The 12,625-nt window shown below is 45.4% G+C and overlaps 1 protein-coding gene across 3 annotated transcripts in view; it reads right to left on the bottom strand.

Moving 5' to 3' along the window:
- Positions 1-207: 207 nt before the first annotated feature.
- The window catches only part of LOC146234314 (disco-interacting protein 2 homolog A-like), a 65,178-nt gene continuing 52,760 nt past the window's right edge, over positions 208-12,625 (bottom strand). For all 3 annotated transcript variants that reach the window (XM_084689871.1, XM_084689873.1, XM_084689872.1), the window contains 18 exons: positions 12,430-12,557; positions 12,175-12,289; positions 11,771-11,972; positions 11,380-11,480; positions 11,069-11,149; positions 10,679-10,802; positions 10,335-10,456; positions 10,021-10,132; positions 9,263-9,372; positions 8,743-8,873; positions 8,326-8,494; positions 7,716-7,886; positions 4,614-4,675; positions 4,169-4,226; positions 3,637-3,711; positions 3,289-3,463; positions 2,869-2,992; positions 208-1,956 (listed from right to left, as the gene is read on the bottom strand). In XM_084689871.1, coding sequence (XP_084545997.1) covers positions 1,704-1,956; positions 2,869-2,992; positions 3,289-3,463; positions 3,637-3,711; positions 4,169-4,226; positions 4,614-4,675; positions 7,716-7,886; positions 8,326-8,494; positions 8,743-8,873; positions 9,263-9,372; positions 10,021-10,132; positions 10,335-10,456; positions 10,679-10,802; positions 11,069-11,149; positions 11,380-11,480; positions 11,771-11,972; positions 12,175-12,289; positions 12,430-12,557 — 2,313 coding nt within the window. In that variant the 3' untranslated portion in view covers positions 208-1,703. The remainder of the gene's footprint in view (positions 1,957-2,868; positions 2,993-3,288; positions 3,464-3,636; positions 3,712-4,168; positions 4,227-4,613; positions 4,676-7,715; positions 7,887-8,325; positions 8,495-8,742; positions 8,874-9,262; positions 9,373-10,020; positions 10,133-10,334; positions 10,457-10,678; positions 10,803-11,068; positions 11,150-11,379; positions 11,481-11,770; positions 11,973-12,174; positions 12,290-12,429; positions 12,558-12,625) is intronic.

The raw sequence follows: 12,625 nt of genomic DNA, 5'->3' as shown, positions 1-12,625 counted from the left end.
TGACATTATCATTGTTATGTTATGTGATCAGAAAGCACATTGTTTACTTGTTATAAGGACTGTTATACAACTTCATTGATATGTTAAACGTTTGTAATTTGAAAGTACATTTTCATATATTAACAACGAATATAGTACAAACAGTACAAATACAGTTGTAGACTTAGTAGGAAAGTCTTGAGCCAGGAAAAACGCTGTACATGTTCATTGAATAAAAGCACTGTATTTATTTAATTTATATTAGAAACCATGTTATGAAAATAATGACAACAAACCGTATCAGACAATGCAACTTCTATTTGCCAGAATATTTTCCAAACCCCATCCTTGATGTCTTGAGGATGAGCGCTCTCACATCTGTCACTATAACTGAAGAAGCGTGTGCTTTCGTGTCATCTCTCAAGTAGCCAGTCCCCAGTGTCTATACAATACAAAATGTTTACAAGGCTCCTGTAGTTCTTGTCTTCCTACAAGAGAAACCATTTAAAACTCATGTTATTCAGGGGGAAATGGGGATAAGTTTCACCAGTTTCAGTCTTGTTCATAAGTATAAGGTTGAACAATCAACCTGACACAGAAATAACTTACACAAAACCTGTACATAATTACAGCAGGCTTGCTGCCTGTTTCCAAACTGGTGTGCACATATAAAAGAAATAAACCATTCAGAAGTGGTCTGTACAATTTGTGGTATGTTGAACGGGGTAAGCCTAACTTAGCCTCATACAGTACATGCAATTGAATAAAATCTCAAAACCATTAGCTCTTCTCTGGCAAATGTTAGGTGAGACAGATGCCCTCCTAGTTACTAAGTGCTCCTGTTTGTTACCGCTTATGCGGTGCAGTAGTTCCAGGTGGAGATTACAATTACTGGAGTGAGAGTGTGAAACTACATAAGAGACACCGGAACTTGGGTTTGTAAGAAGCATGTATTTAAAAGATAATCAGATCACCTAAATGTATATAATTATGCCAGAAGTACTTTGTTTGCAATCATGAAACAATGTCTTGTCCATCTTCACCTCTTCACAAACCTACATCAATTTTAACAGCTGACCTAAAAAATAGGCATCTGGAAATATTTAAGGCTTAATACAAAAAAATTGGCAAGTTGCTAATGCTAAATTATGATTATGTTCCTTGTCGCCTTATGAGTTAAAGATCATGTCAACATCACAAGTAATTTAATGCGATAAAGTTTCTATCATATTGCATTTTTTGCATTGAAATAAAAACAGTAAATGAATGATCCATACTTGAAAGTACATTTTGAAAAGTAAGAATTTAGAAACTCAATGAGTGGTTTATGGCACAAGTGAATGGCTACTGCAGCTGACATTAAGGTGGAAGAACTGAAAAGGAACCTATAATAAAGCCAGGTGTGCAACAACCTGCATTGTTCCTAATTAAGAAATGAATGCACAGTCTAGAACAAACAGTGGGAGTTCTGCCCTCAAAGCAAAAGTGAAACACAAACACAAAGGGTTAATTCAGTTGCTTTCATCCTAGGTTGTTTTTTTCCCCATCCTTTTTTCGTCTTCCCACGTTCTCTCTGTTTTCTTCAAGTGAGTTGTCCGCCCGCACCAAAGAAAGTTTTTCAGCCGCACTGAGACAGACAGTCCTGTTCCTTCCTCTGTTCTCACGCAGCTGAGCTGCATCCACACAAAGAGGCCTTCCCACCTCTTTTGACACCCCAAATTTGTCTACATGTTATAAGCTACGTAGATGGGGTCCAGCTGGTCAGCCAGGAAGCCGTCCCTCAGGTGCATGCGCTGCTTCTCCCCACGTGAGTTGATGGGGATGACCCCGGGGTCGACCACCACCACTACGCCCACGATCAGGTAATGCTCCTCCAGGACCACATTGGTGACCAGGGCCACGAGGTCCAGGGCCTCCTGCTCGGAGCCCTCCAGCTCCACCACCACCACCAGTAGGTTGGTCCAGGTGAACACAGCACTGGATGAGGAGGGGGGGGAGCAGAGGATGGGGGAAAGAAGGGGGGAGGAAAAAGGAGAAGGGTGAGGGAGGGTAGAGAGCATGGGAGAAAAATTAAATGGATGAATAGAGGGGGAAGAAGAGAAGATGGGCTGTGTTATCATATTTTTTAATTAATTTGACTGCTATTAGCAAACCACACAATTGTTACCTCACATATATATTATTATACCCATCCTAATTCGTCCCAGTTTTTGCAGACAGGTATCAAAATGTGTGTCTTGTACCCGATAGCTATGCTATTATTTTGTAGGTTCTGTTGCATGGTTTAGGAAATATTTTGTGGCGAATGTACAACTGGAGACTAGGTATGGCTACTATTGGCACGGTTTTAGTTCCACTGTTAATTAAGTCCGGTGGAGTGGACAATACTTCGTCGTGTATGCAGTGACAACTGAGTGAATATTAACGCCCTGTATTTTTTTTGTCAGTTTTTTGCTAGCTATGTAGGCTAGGCAGCAAATGTAGCCTGTTATATACTTTTTAATCTGTGCAATCTTCATCAATAATAAATATACGTACTTCTTTTTGATACAGTAATAAGTTGTGTGTTTGTCCTTTAGTAAATGTACACCCCATTCTGTCTTTCTCCAAATATTTGAACATTATGTAGTACATTTGATCTTAATTAAACAATATTTTTGGAGGTGATAAAGTTAAATAAACTGCCTCAGCTGCGGCGGCTGCAAGCACACTTAATAATTTCCACACAAATTGTACCCTCTGGTTCCTTTTTTGTTGCTCTAAAAGCATTTAGATAGCCCTGTGATTTGAATTCAAAATAAGTTGGTTTTAAAAGGTTACATATAAATTAATAAATAAAATATAGTAAAAGCAATGAGAAGGGTCTAAATTTAAGATTCCATATCTCACCATTCAGCGATGCTTTTGTGTGAGCGGATGACAGAGGTCTCAATGTCAATTGGATGATACCTCATCCCTCTCAGCTCCAGGGTCTCATCCAGGGATCCCACCACGTACAGGGCATCATGGCGCTCTGACACACACAAACACCCATAAGCATGCATGATGCATGCAAGGAGAGAAGTCCGCACACAAATATACACAAATACTTTTTTGTTTACAGCCATGTTAAATACTCTGAGGGCAGGAAAGGGTCAGAATCTAGGGGATTCTGGTCAGGGTCTAGAAGATTCTAGTCAGACCCGAGGAGATTTTAGTCAGGATGTAGAGGATTTTAGTTAGGGCCTAGGGGATTTTAGTCAGGGCCTAGGGTATACTAGTCAGGGCTTAGGGGATTCTAATCATGGTTTCGTCTGAGGAGGCCCTCACCTCCACTGGCGTCTGTGAGCTCCGTGCGGCGCAAGAAACCCAAGTAGCCAGTCCGGGCCCAAACGGTCTGGGTATCTCCGAAGCTGAGCTTGGTGCTGAAATGGTCTGCATGTAGCGCCTCCTCTCCATATACCGTGTAGTAGCCTGTAGCATTGTGGGGGCTGCTTACCCATATCTGACACACAGAGAGAGAGAGAGTTAGAGAGGGAGGGGTTACCAAGAAAGGGGCATGGCTTTCTGTATGATAAGGTGTTGCCTACTGTGGAGGGGCATAGTCTTTGGTCTGAGGAGGTGTGGCTTGTTGTAAGGGGAGGTGTGGCACACCTCTGGTGACCGCTGATGACTCACCTCTCCTAAGTGGGAGTCTCCCAGCGGGCCTTTGGTTTCGGTGTTGGCGATGATGACTTTTACCCCAGGCAGAATCTGGAGGAGACACAACCACAGAGTCTTTCACATGGGTTATTCTACACAGTCCTCCTGAGCTTCATCAAATGTATTAATTTATCCAAAACAATATGTAGGGTGGATTTGAGCTCACAACCTCCTGCTCTGCAGTTAACGCTCTAACCAGTGAGCTACAGCTATCCCCCCTTCATAAGAGCTTCTTATGTATTGACACACTGATCAATACAAGGAGGATGAGACACATCAACTGATTACCCATGCCGTTGCGTATTTTGTAAATTCCTCATGGACACCGACATGGGGCCAGCTTTTAATTTGAATGCATGAAGGAGAATTGCTAAATTAGCTGAATTGATTTCGATAATTTCACCAGATTTAAATACATTTAAAAAAAATTGATGAATTGTGTGATAGCTGTGCTCTTTGCACTGTGACACAACAACGAAGTTGGGAGCTCTGGGGTAAGTTGTCTTACCTTGCCAGATTCCATCAGAGGCAGGCTGTGTGGTGACCCTCTCTCCACCAACCTCACCCTGGAACACACACATTCGTCATCCACATGACAACAACTCACTTTCCACTACAGTAGCAATATCCTGATCCACAGGACGGCTGGGCACAATGTTGGGGCTTAATTCCACTACATGTTAGTACCACTATAGTATAGTATAAAATAGTAAAGCATAGTACAATATAATATTAGTTGAATATAGTATAGTATAGCATAGCATAGTACAACATAGCATAACAAAGTATAGTATTATACAATATAGTATAGTATATTATAATATAGTGTATTATAATATAGTAGAGCATCGGATAGTATAGTTTAATATAGAATAGTAAAAGGCTTTCCTAACTCTGGATTTATACAGGATAGTATAGAGCGGGTGGAGGTGCAGTGGAGCTCCCTACAGTACCTGTCGTGTCGCAGCGCTCTCATGTCCAGGTAGACTGTAGTGGGGTCTGGTCCTGCTGTGCCCTGAGGAGAAACACACACACAGGGCTGTTACTGCATGCTGCACACTGACTGTGAATGTGTGTGCCGACTGTGAATGTGTGCGAGGCTGGGGGTGGTGGGGAGGGTTCAACAAGCTGCTGAAAATGGAAAGGAAGTCCTTTACAAAGCAGGCTGTGAGCCGTTGATAGACAGTAATGATTCTAGAGGAGAATGCAACCGCATAGCCATTTCAACCTCAGATGCTTGACCTTCAGGGTTTAGTACGGTGGCCCACCCGTGCACAACACAACAACATTAGCGTAGGTTGACCAGAAGCATGACCCTGAAAAGGAGGACACTTGAGTGGGGGGGGGGGGGGGGGTGCACACATTTTCTGTTGTCTTTGTGAGACATGTTTAGTCAAAAGATAAATAAGAAAATAAGACAGTACCATTCCCCAAACTATTTAAATAAAATATAATTTGGTCAGCTCAGCAGCAGAGGTCTTTCTTTTTGGCATCTGAAAGCCTACGCAAGTGGTAAATTGCGACGGTGGGCAGGAAGGATCAAAAAGGAGGACAAAAGGGCGAAAAGGAAGACACGCAACAGCGGTCCGGACAAAGGGCTGGAAAACCGGACTGGTCACCCTAGTTTAGACTTTAGGCCGGATAAGAAAACAAATATTGTCTTTATCAGTATTATTAGTATGCATGCTTGGGCTAGGGTGTATCAGCTGTATCAGTCTGTTTGGGTACTCAGATCCACCTAACTTGATCCTACCAATGGCGATGAGAATACCTTCTGTTGAGTAGAGTTGTGGTCTACAGTGTATGTGTGGGAGGGGGATTGAGGTAGAAGTGTGTGTGTCTGTGTCAGGGGATGGGGATGAATGAAGTAAACGAGGGATAAAAAAAACTAAGACGCTACAGGTCTGTGTTTTCTGGGAGTGTGTGAGAACTGTTTCCTGAGTCCATTGTCAACAGGATTGGGTGTAAATGAGTCAGAGTGCCCTCTAGTGGTGGACATGGGTCACTGTCTGGCCCTGGGGGAGGACCCCAGGGAGAGCTTGGAGCAGCCAAGCCCGCTGTAAGGGGGGGACAGCGTGGACTCCAGTTGCGAGCAGACAATAAAACAGCAAAAGGAAGCTTTCAGTAGCCTACCCTGCCTTAACTGCTGTGTAACTGTAACAGTAGGAATGGAGCATGCCATCAGTAAAACAACTTATTCCTAACATAGGCCAACTATGTTACAAAAAATGCATTGAAACCTGTTGATAGACCCGATAGGGGTACCGGAAGAAGATAAAGAGGTTTCTAGCCTACACAGGTGTGCCTTAAGTTAACCATGACTTTGTCTTTGATCACGAATAGACCAACGGATACACCAACATCAATGTCTGGCTCTGCAACACACAAATGGAATCTTACTGGATCATAGGCCCAGGATGATAAAGCAATATGAACATGTAAAGGTAGTGTTCTCCCTGGCCCAATCCAATACATATTAATCTAAACCATAGATGGAGCTGACAGGAAGTATGAGCTGAAGGCCGTTCAGCGCCATGCATGAAATCAATATGAAAACTGAAATAAACCAGGCAACAGCAGCAGCCCAATCAGAACAGCCCTAATCATTTCCAAGTCCCACCCCCCAGCCCTAGTTGGTCAAGCCATCTGTCCATCATACCTGCTCAGCCAGCTTCCCTAGCCTGTTGGGCTGACAACAGGGGGCGGGCCAAAGGACAGAAACACACACACACATACACAACATGTGTTTGGACACACAGCCACAGCACCACACAGAGAGTGGAAGATGACGGAGAAACGGAAGACAGAAAGAAGAGAAAAGGTGGTCAGACAGAATGAATAAACAGTGAAACAGAAGGAAGACATTACAGAAGACCCTCAGGGCTCAAAATTAACTTTTTTACTTCGTAGCAATGGTGCTCCCAACAACAAAAAAATTAGGAGCACCAGCAAATAATTTGGAGCACCCACCAACTATAAAGGTGAACCACAACAAATAATTCAAATGGCTGGGAGTCAGATGGCTGAGCGGTGAGGGAGTCGGGCTACTAATCAGAAGATTGCAGGATCGATTCCCCGCCGTGCCAAATGATGATGTGTCCTTGGGCAACTTCACCCTACTTGCCTCGGGGGGAATGTCCCTGTACTTACTGTAAGTCGCTCTGGATAAGAGCGTCTGCTAAATGTAAAATGATGTTAGGGGTCAGATGGCTGAACGGTTAGGGAATCGGGTTACTATTCAGAAGGTTGCAAAATGACAGTGTGTCCTTGGGCAAGGCACTTTGCCCTACTTGCCTCAGGGGGGATGTCCCTGTACTTACTGTAAGTCGCTCTGGATAAGAATATCTGCTTAATGTAAATGTTATACATTTAAAAACACCACCACCACTGGGGCTTTACATCCTGCCACTAGCGTTAGAAATGTGGTCTTTTGGCTCTCTGTCGCACCTTCATCCATCTCTTCACTGAGGCTGAGGCATCGAGCTACCTAGTTATCCAGCTATCAAACTTTGTAAAAAAATGCTTTATCCAACTAGCTATTGCGCTAGTTATCTCCCTGTCACGTGACAACGGAGAGCAGTGACAAGAAGTGATTGACGGCTAATATTAACCAATCTAAAATGTGCATTAAAGTTAAGAAAAAGTTCAATTGGCTATGTAACTGTGGATAGAATGGTGGACGGGTCACTTTATCAGCTTACAGTAGGAGGCTAAATAATGAGCGTTTTGAAAATATATTGAAATACGTCACACCATAACGATTATTTGCACTCGCACACGTTCTAAAAAATATTTGAGGTTGCACAGATACAATTTCAGGAACATATGCGACCAAAATGGTAGCAATTTTGAGCCCTGGACCCTTCTTGCCTCTCTCTCACCCCTCCATCCCTTCCTTCCTTCCTTCTATCTCTCCTATCTCATCCCTTCATCGGCTGACCTGCAGACAAACTTAAATTTGATTTCTCCCACCCTCTTATCCGTCCTTGTATTTCTCTCATCCTTCCTTCTATCCCTCCCATCACTCCCTCCCTCCATCTCTACCTCCCTCTCACCTGCAGACATACAGCCACGTTGACCCTGCAGCCGAAAGTGGAGCTGACGGCACGTGGGGACAGGCCCAGGTCTTTGAAGATCTTGGAGAAGGACTGGGTGAGGGCGATGCGTGGCCGCTCCTCTGCCACCACCATGCACGTGCGCACACATGACAAGTTCACGTTACGCAGCTGCGCAGATAGAGGAGTGGAGTTAGACACTGACACAATATGTGTTCAATCATTTAGTTCAATGACTCATCAATTACTTATATAATATTGTATATATTCATGGATGTTTTGAACCATACTACAATACTGGTTGTGATGGAGACATGTAGGCATAAGAGAGATGTAGAGATAAGAGTTGTAGAGAAACCAGGAGAAGATAAATAGAGATCAGAAAGATGTAGAAATAAGTACAGATAAGTAGAGATAGATGTAGGGGGACTAACCAGCATAGACAAGAAAACAGATACATAGAAACTAGTAGAGATCATACAGATTAGTTGAGATCAATAGACATCAGTTAAAATCAACAAAGATAAGTAGAGCTCAATAGAGATAAATTGACATAAATTGAGATCAGTAGAGATACAGTAGAAACCAGTAGAGATGTAGGGAGACTGACCCGTAGAGCCTCTGTCTGAGAGCCCAGCCCCTTGGTGCACATCTCCATGACTGAGTAGGAACAGAAGGTGACGCGGACCTTGTATTGGCTGACGGCAGACAGCCACAGAGACACGCTGCTCTCCAGCTCCAGAGGAGGAACCAGGATGGACTGGTGGCCCGAGTACACGCTACACAGCCAGACAACAGGTAGACAGGCAGACAGACATACAGGCAGGTACACAGACACGTAGGCAGACATTTCAGTTGCTTGATCTTCAATATCACCTTAGTTTACAGGCTAAAGGTATTTGCAGGTCAAGTAAAAACAAAATCATATTGTAGAACAGCTTGCACGTCCATTTTAAGGTCGAGACGTTTTCTGTGTGTAGACAAGCTTGCAGGTCCCTTTTAAGGTTGAGAGGGGTGCTGTGTGTACCTGCACAGGCACCAGAGAGCGAAGCCTAGGCCACAGTAGGGGTCCAGGCAGATGGCGATCTGCCGTGAGGGGTAGAGCTCACATTGCAGCTTGATGGAGCGACATAAGGCACTGGTAGCAGCATGGGACATCTGGGGATGAAGAGGGGTGTGAGTGTGTGGTGCAGAAGAGTGTGAGTGTATTTGTGGAGGAGAGGGGTGAGTGTAGGTGTGTGTGTGTGTGGGGGGTTAACAATCCATTAGCAAATCACAACAATTTAACTGAACCATAGACAAAGCAAGTAATGAAAATAATCTTATTATTCATGTTTTGAGAGACAGCTTTTAGGAGATGATGACTGTGCTCTGATTACACCTGCTGACCTCCTGTAACATGCATTCCTAGTACACCGTCTCTCTTCAAACGGTAGATGTCTGCACTTTCACCTGCCTGAAGAGAGGACTACGTTATAGCTGCCATCAGCTCCTAGTCTCTATCTGGATGAGAGTGAGGCTAGGCTCCCAGGTCCAGCATGGCTCACCTTGACCCCTGCCAGGATGCCTGTAGTGGACACACTGAAGTCCAGGTAGGCCAACATCTCAGGGGTGGGGGGCTTGTAGATCTGGGGGCTTTTCTTCCTAGGTAGGTCATCTGAGGACGAGGAGGGTATGTGTGTGTGTCCATTGTAATGTTTTTATGGTGGGTCTTTTCTGCTGTGTATGTGTGTGTTTGTGTTTATACATGTGGGTGTGTATACTTGTGTCCAGCACCATGTGCGTATGTGTGTGTGTACCTGTGTCCAGCACCATGTGTGTGTGTGTGTGTATCTGTGTCCACCACCATGTGTGTGTGTGTGTGTGTGTGTGTACCTGTGTCCAACACCATGTGTGTGTGTGTGTGCGTGTACCTGTGTTCAGCACCATGTGTGTGTGTGTTACCCATGTCCAACACCATGTGTGTGTGTGTGTGTGTATCTGTGTCCAGCACCATGTGTGTGTGTGTGTGTGTGTACCTGTGTTCAGCACCATGTGTGTGTGTGTTACCCATGTCCAACACCATGTGTGTGTACCTTTGTCCAGCACCGTGTGTGTGTGTGTACCTGTGTCCAGCACTATGTGTGTGTGTGTGTGTACCTGTGTCCAGCACCATGTGTGTGTGTGTGTGTGTGTACCTGTGTCCAGCACCATGTGTGTGTGTGTGTGTACCTGTGTCCAGCACCATGTGTGTGTGTGTGTGTATCTGTGTCCAGCACTATGTGTGTGTGTGTACCTGTGTCCAGCACTATGTGTGTGTGTGTACCTGTGTCCAGCACCATGGGCCAGCTCTTTACATCCACAGCAGCTGCTGCTTCTTTGGATCTCAGGAGCTTCATTATTGCTTGAGTGGTCAGGATGCACACAGACTTACTGACCTGTAACAAACACACACAGTAACACACGTACACACACCACACACGTGCACAAGCACACATTAACACACATACATATACACACAAACACAAACATAATACGCTGTTTACTGACTGAAATGGCTGTGAGGGATGACTGAGTGTGACAAGCTGGTGACAGTAGGTCTCTATGTGTAACTGGCATAACTGTCATCTGTGACCCTACCTCAACGATCATCTTGACGGTGGGCAGGGTGGTCGCCAGGTTCTGGGGGTGAGGGGGTCGGACAGTGACTGGCACACAGCCAGCATATAGACACCCATAGAAGGTGGCGATCAAGTCGATGCCTGGCCAGACAGAGAACAGAACATACAGCTTAAAGACCATGGATGGCTGTGTGTGTGTCTGGTGGGTTGTGTTTCTAAGTGGCTGTCTGTCTGTATGTGTGTGTGTCTGTCTGTGTCCATGTGTCTGTCTGCCTGTGTGTATCTGTCTTGTCTGTGTGTGTATTTGTCTGTCTGTTTCTCTCCTGTTCGTCTGTCTGTTAGCCTGTTTGTCATCTCCCTCACCAGGAGGGTAGACCAGCGCCACGTGGTCTCCCGTGTTGAGACGGCCTTTCTCCATCAGCGCCACGGCAACGCGCTCTGCCCGCTTGTGCAGCTGCAGACAGGAAGCTGTGCTTGCCACCGCGCCCTTGTGTCAACAACAACAACAACAGTTAGCAGACACACCTTCCACAATCTAATGAGACAGAAGGACACACTGGCGGAATAACACAACAAATATGTTTAACAAACTACAAAGCTATCTTAGACAAACTAATATCAAATTATTTTTTCAAAGGCCCTAAGGACGGATGGCATGCTAGAAAGCTTGTAAGTTGGGTGCCAGGACAGACAGAGAGACCAGCGAGACAGAAAGAGATAGAGCAGGAAACCCAGAGCAGAGAGGATTGGTACCTTGGCATTGAGCACCAGGAAGAGAGGGTGGTCTGGCGTGGCTTGGGCCCTCCATTGTAACACATCCTGCATGTATAGGAACTGTGGGAGAGGAGCAGAGAGACGGGGATCACTCACTCACACGCAAACACAAATACACACACACACAGATACACACAGAGACACACATACACACAGAGACACAAACATGCTACACTCACACAGAGACATACATATACACATAGACACACACTCACACAGACACACACATAAACAGAGACACACAAATGAGATGGAGGGTGAGATGGAGAAGTGCTAGCTACCTTACATACCTGGTCATTGTCCTCCAGTTGGGACACGTCTCTGCCACAAGCCTGGGCGATCCTCTTGCCTGCCACCAGGTTGCCCACTATCATAGAAGCAGGACCCACCTCTGCCCATGCCAGAGACATAACCATGTTTATCATCATCATCATCATGTTTATCACTATCATTCTCATTACCATGGTTATCATCATCATCATGTTTATCATTCTCATTCTCATTACCATGGTTATCATCATCATCATGTTTATCATCCTCATTCTCATCACCATGGTTATCATCATCACCATGCTCATGTTTATCATCATCACCATGTTTATCATCATCTTCACCATGCTTATCATCATCATCACAATCATTATTACAAGGTATTCCCAGTACTGTGCCCCTGGTTCCTACCTGGCTGTTTCTGCCGGGGCTTGGGCAGGTTGGTGACACAGGTGTGAGGGCACATGAGGACATTGCAGGGGTGCAGCGCCCCCTCCAGGAAGCGTTGCTTGGTCTCCGAGATGTGGATGCCCCCCAGTGGGGCTTTGGGGAGCGTGTTGGCAGGCACTAGGGCCAGGCAATACAGACCCACCTGGTGGATGCTGTCTATGGCCTGGGAAACACAGGAGAGGGCTCAGCTGCGAGAGCGTGTGTGTGTGCATGTCTGAGTGTGTTCATGTGTGTGTGTATTGTTTTTGCGTAAGTGTTTCTTTGTGTGAGTGTTTCTGTGTACTGTTTGTATGTGTATTTCTGTGTGCTGTGTACGGTGTGTGTGTATCCATTTGCTTCTGTATGTGTGTGTGGTGTGGGTGTACCTGGAGAACACGGCTCATCCACTGGAAGCTGTCCTCCTCAGAGGCATCAGGCCTCTGCTCTGCCACCACCACAATCCTCTCATCATGGAGCACAGACACAGAGAACACCGCTATCCTGGAACCCAACAAAACACTGGTATAACAACAACCGGCTGGTTGGTTGTGAATCTGGTTAGCTGGTTGACCATGGCACTTGCTGTTTATGTTCTCCTACATCTCAGTTCGGCAGACAGCCCAGGCTGAGAGCCCCCTCACCTCCCCCTGTAGACAAACTTCATGGGCTCCACCGCCAGCGCCGTGGCAACCACGTCATCAGCGTTGTGTCTCCGCCCACTGACCACCATCAAGCCATCCATTTTACCCACGACAAACACCAGGTCATCCTGGAGATGAAACACACACACACACACACACGCACACACACACACACACACACACACACAGAGGAACA

Source organism: Hypomesus nipponensis, chromosome 23 (genome assembly GCF_054491055.1).
Source record: "Hypomesus nipponensis isolate SF chromosome 23, ASM5449105v1, whole genome shotgun sequence".
NCBI lineage: Eukaryota > Metazoa > Chordata > Actinopteri > Osmeriformes > Osmeridae > Hypomesus > Hypomesus nipponensis.
Note: the sequence above shows the minus strand (reverse complement) of the source record. Positions and strands in the feature narration are given on the sequence as shown.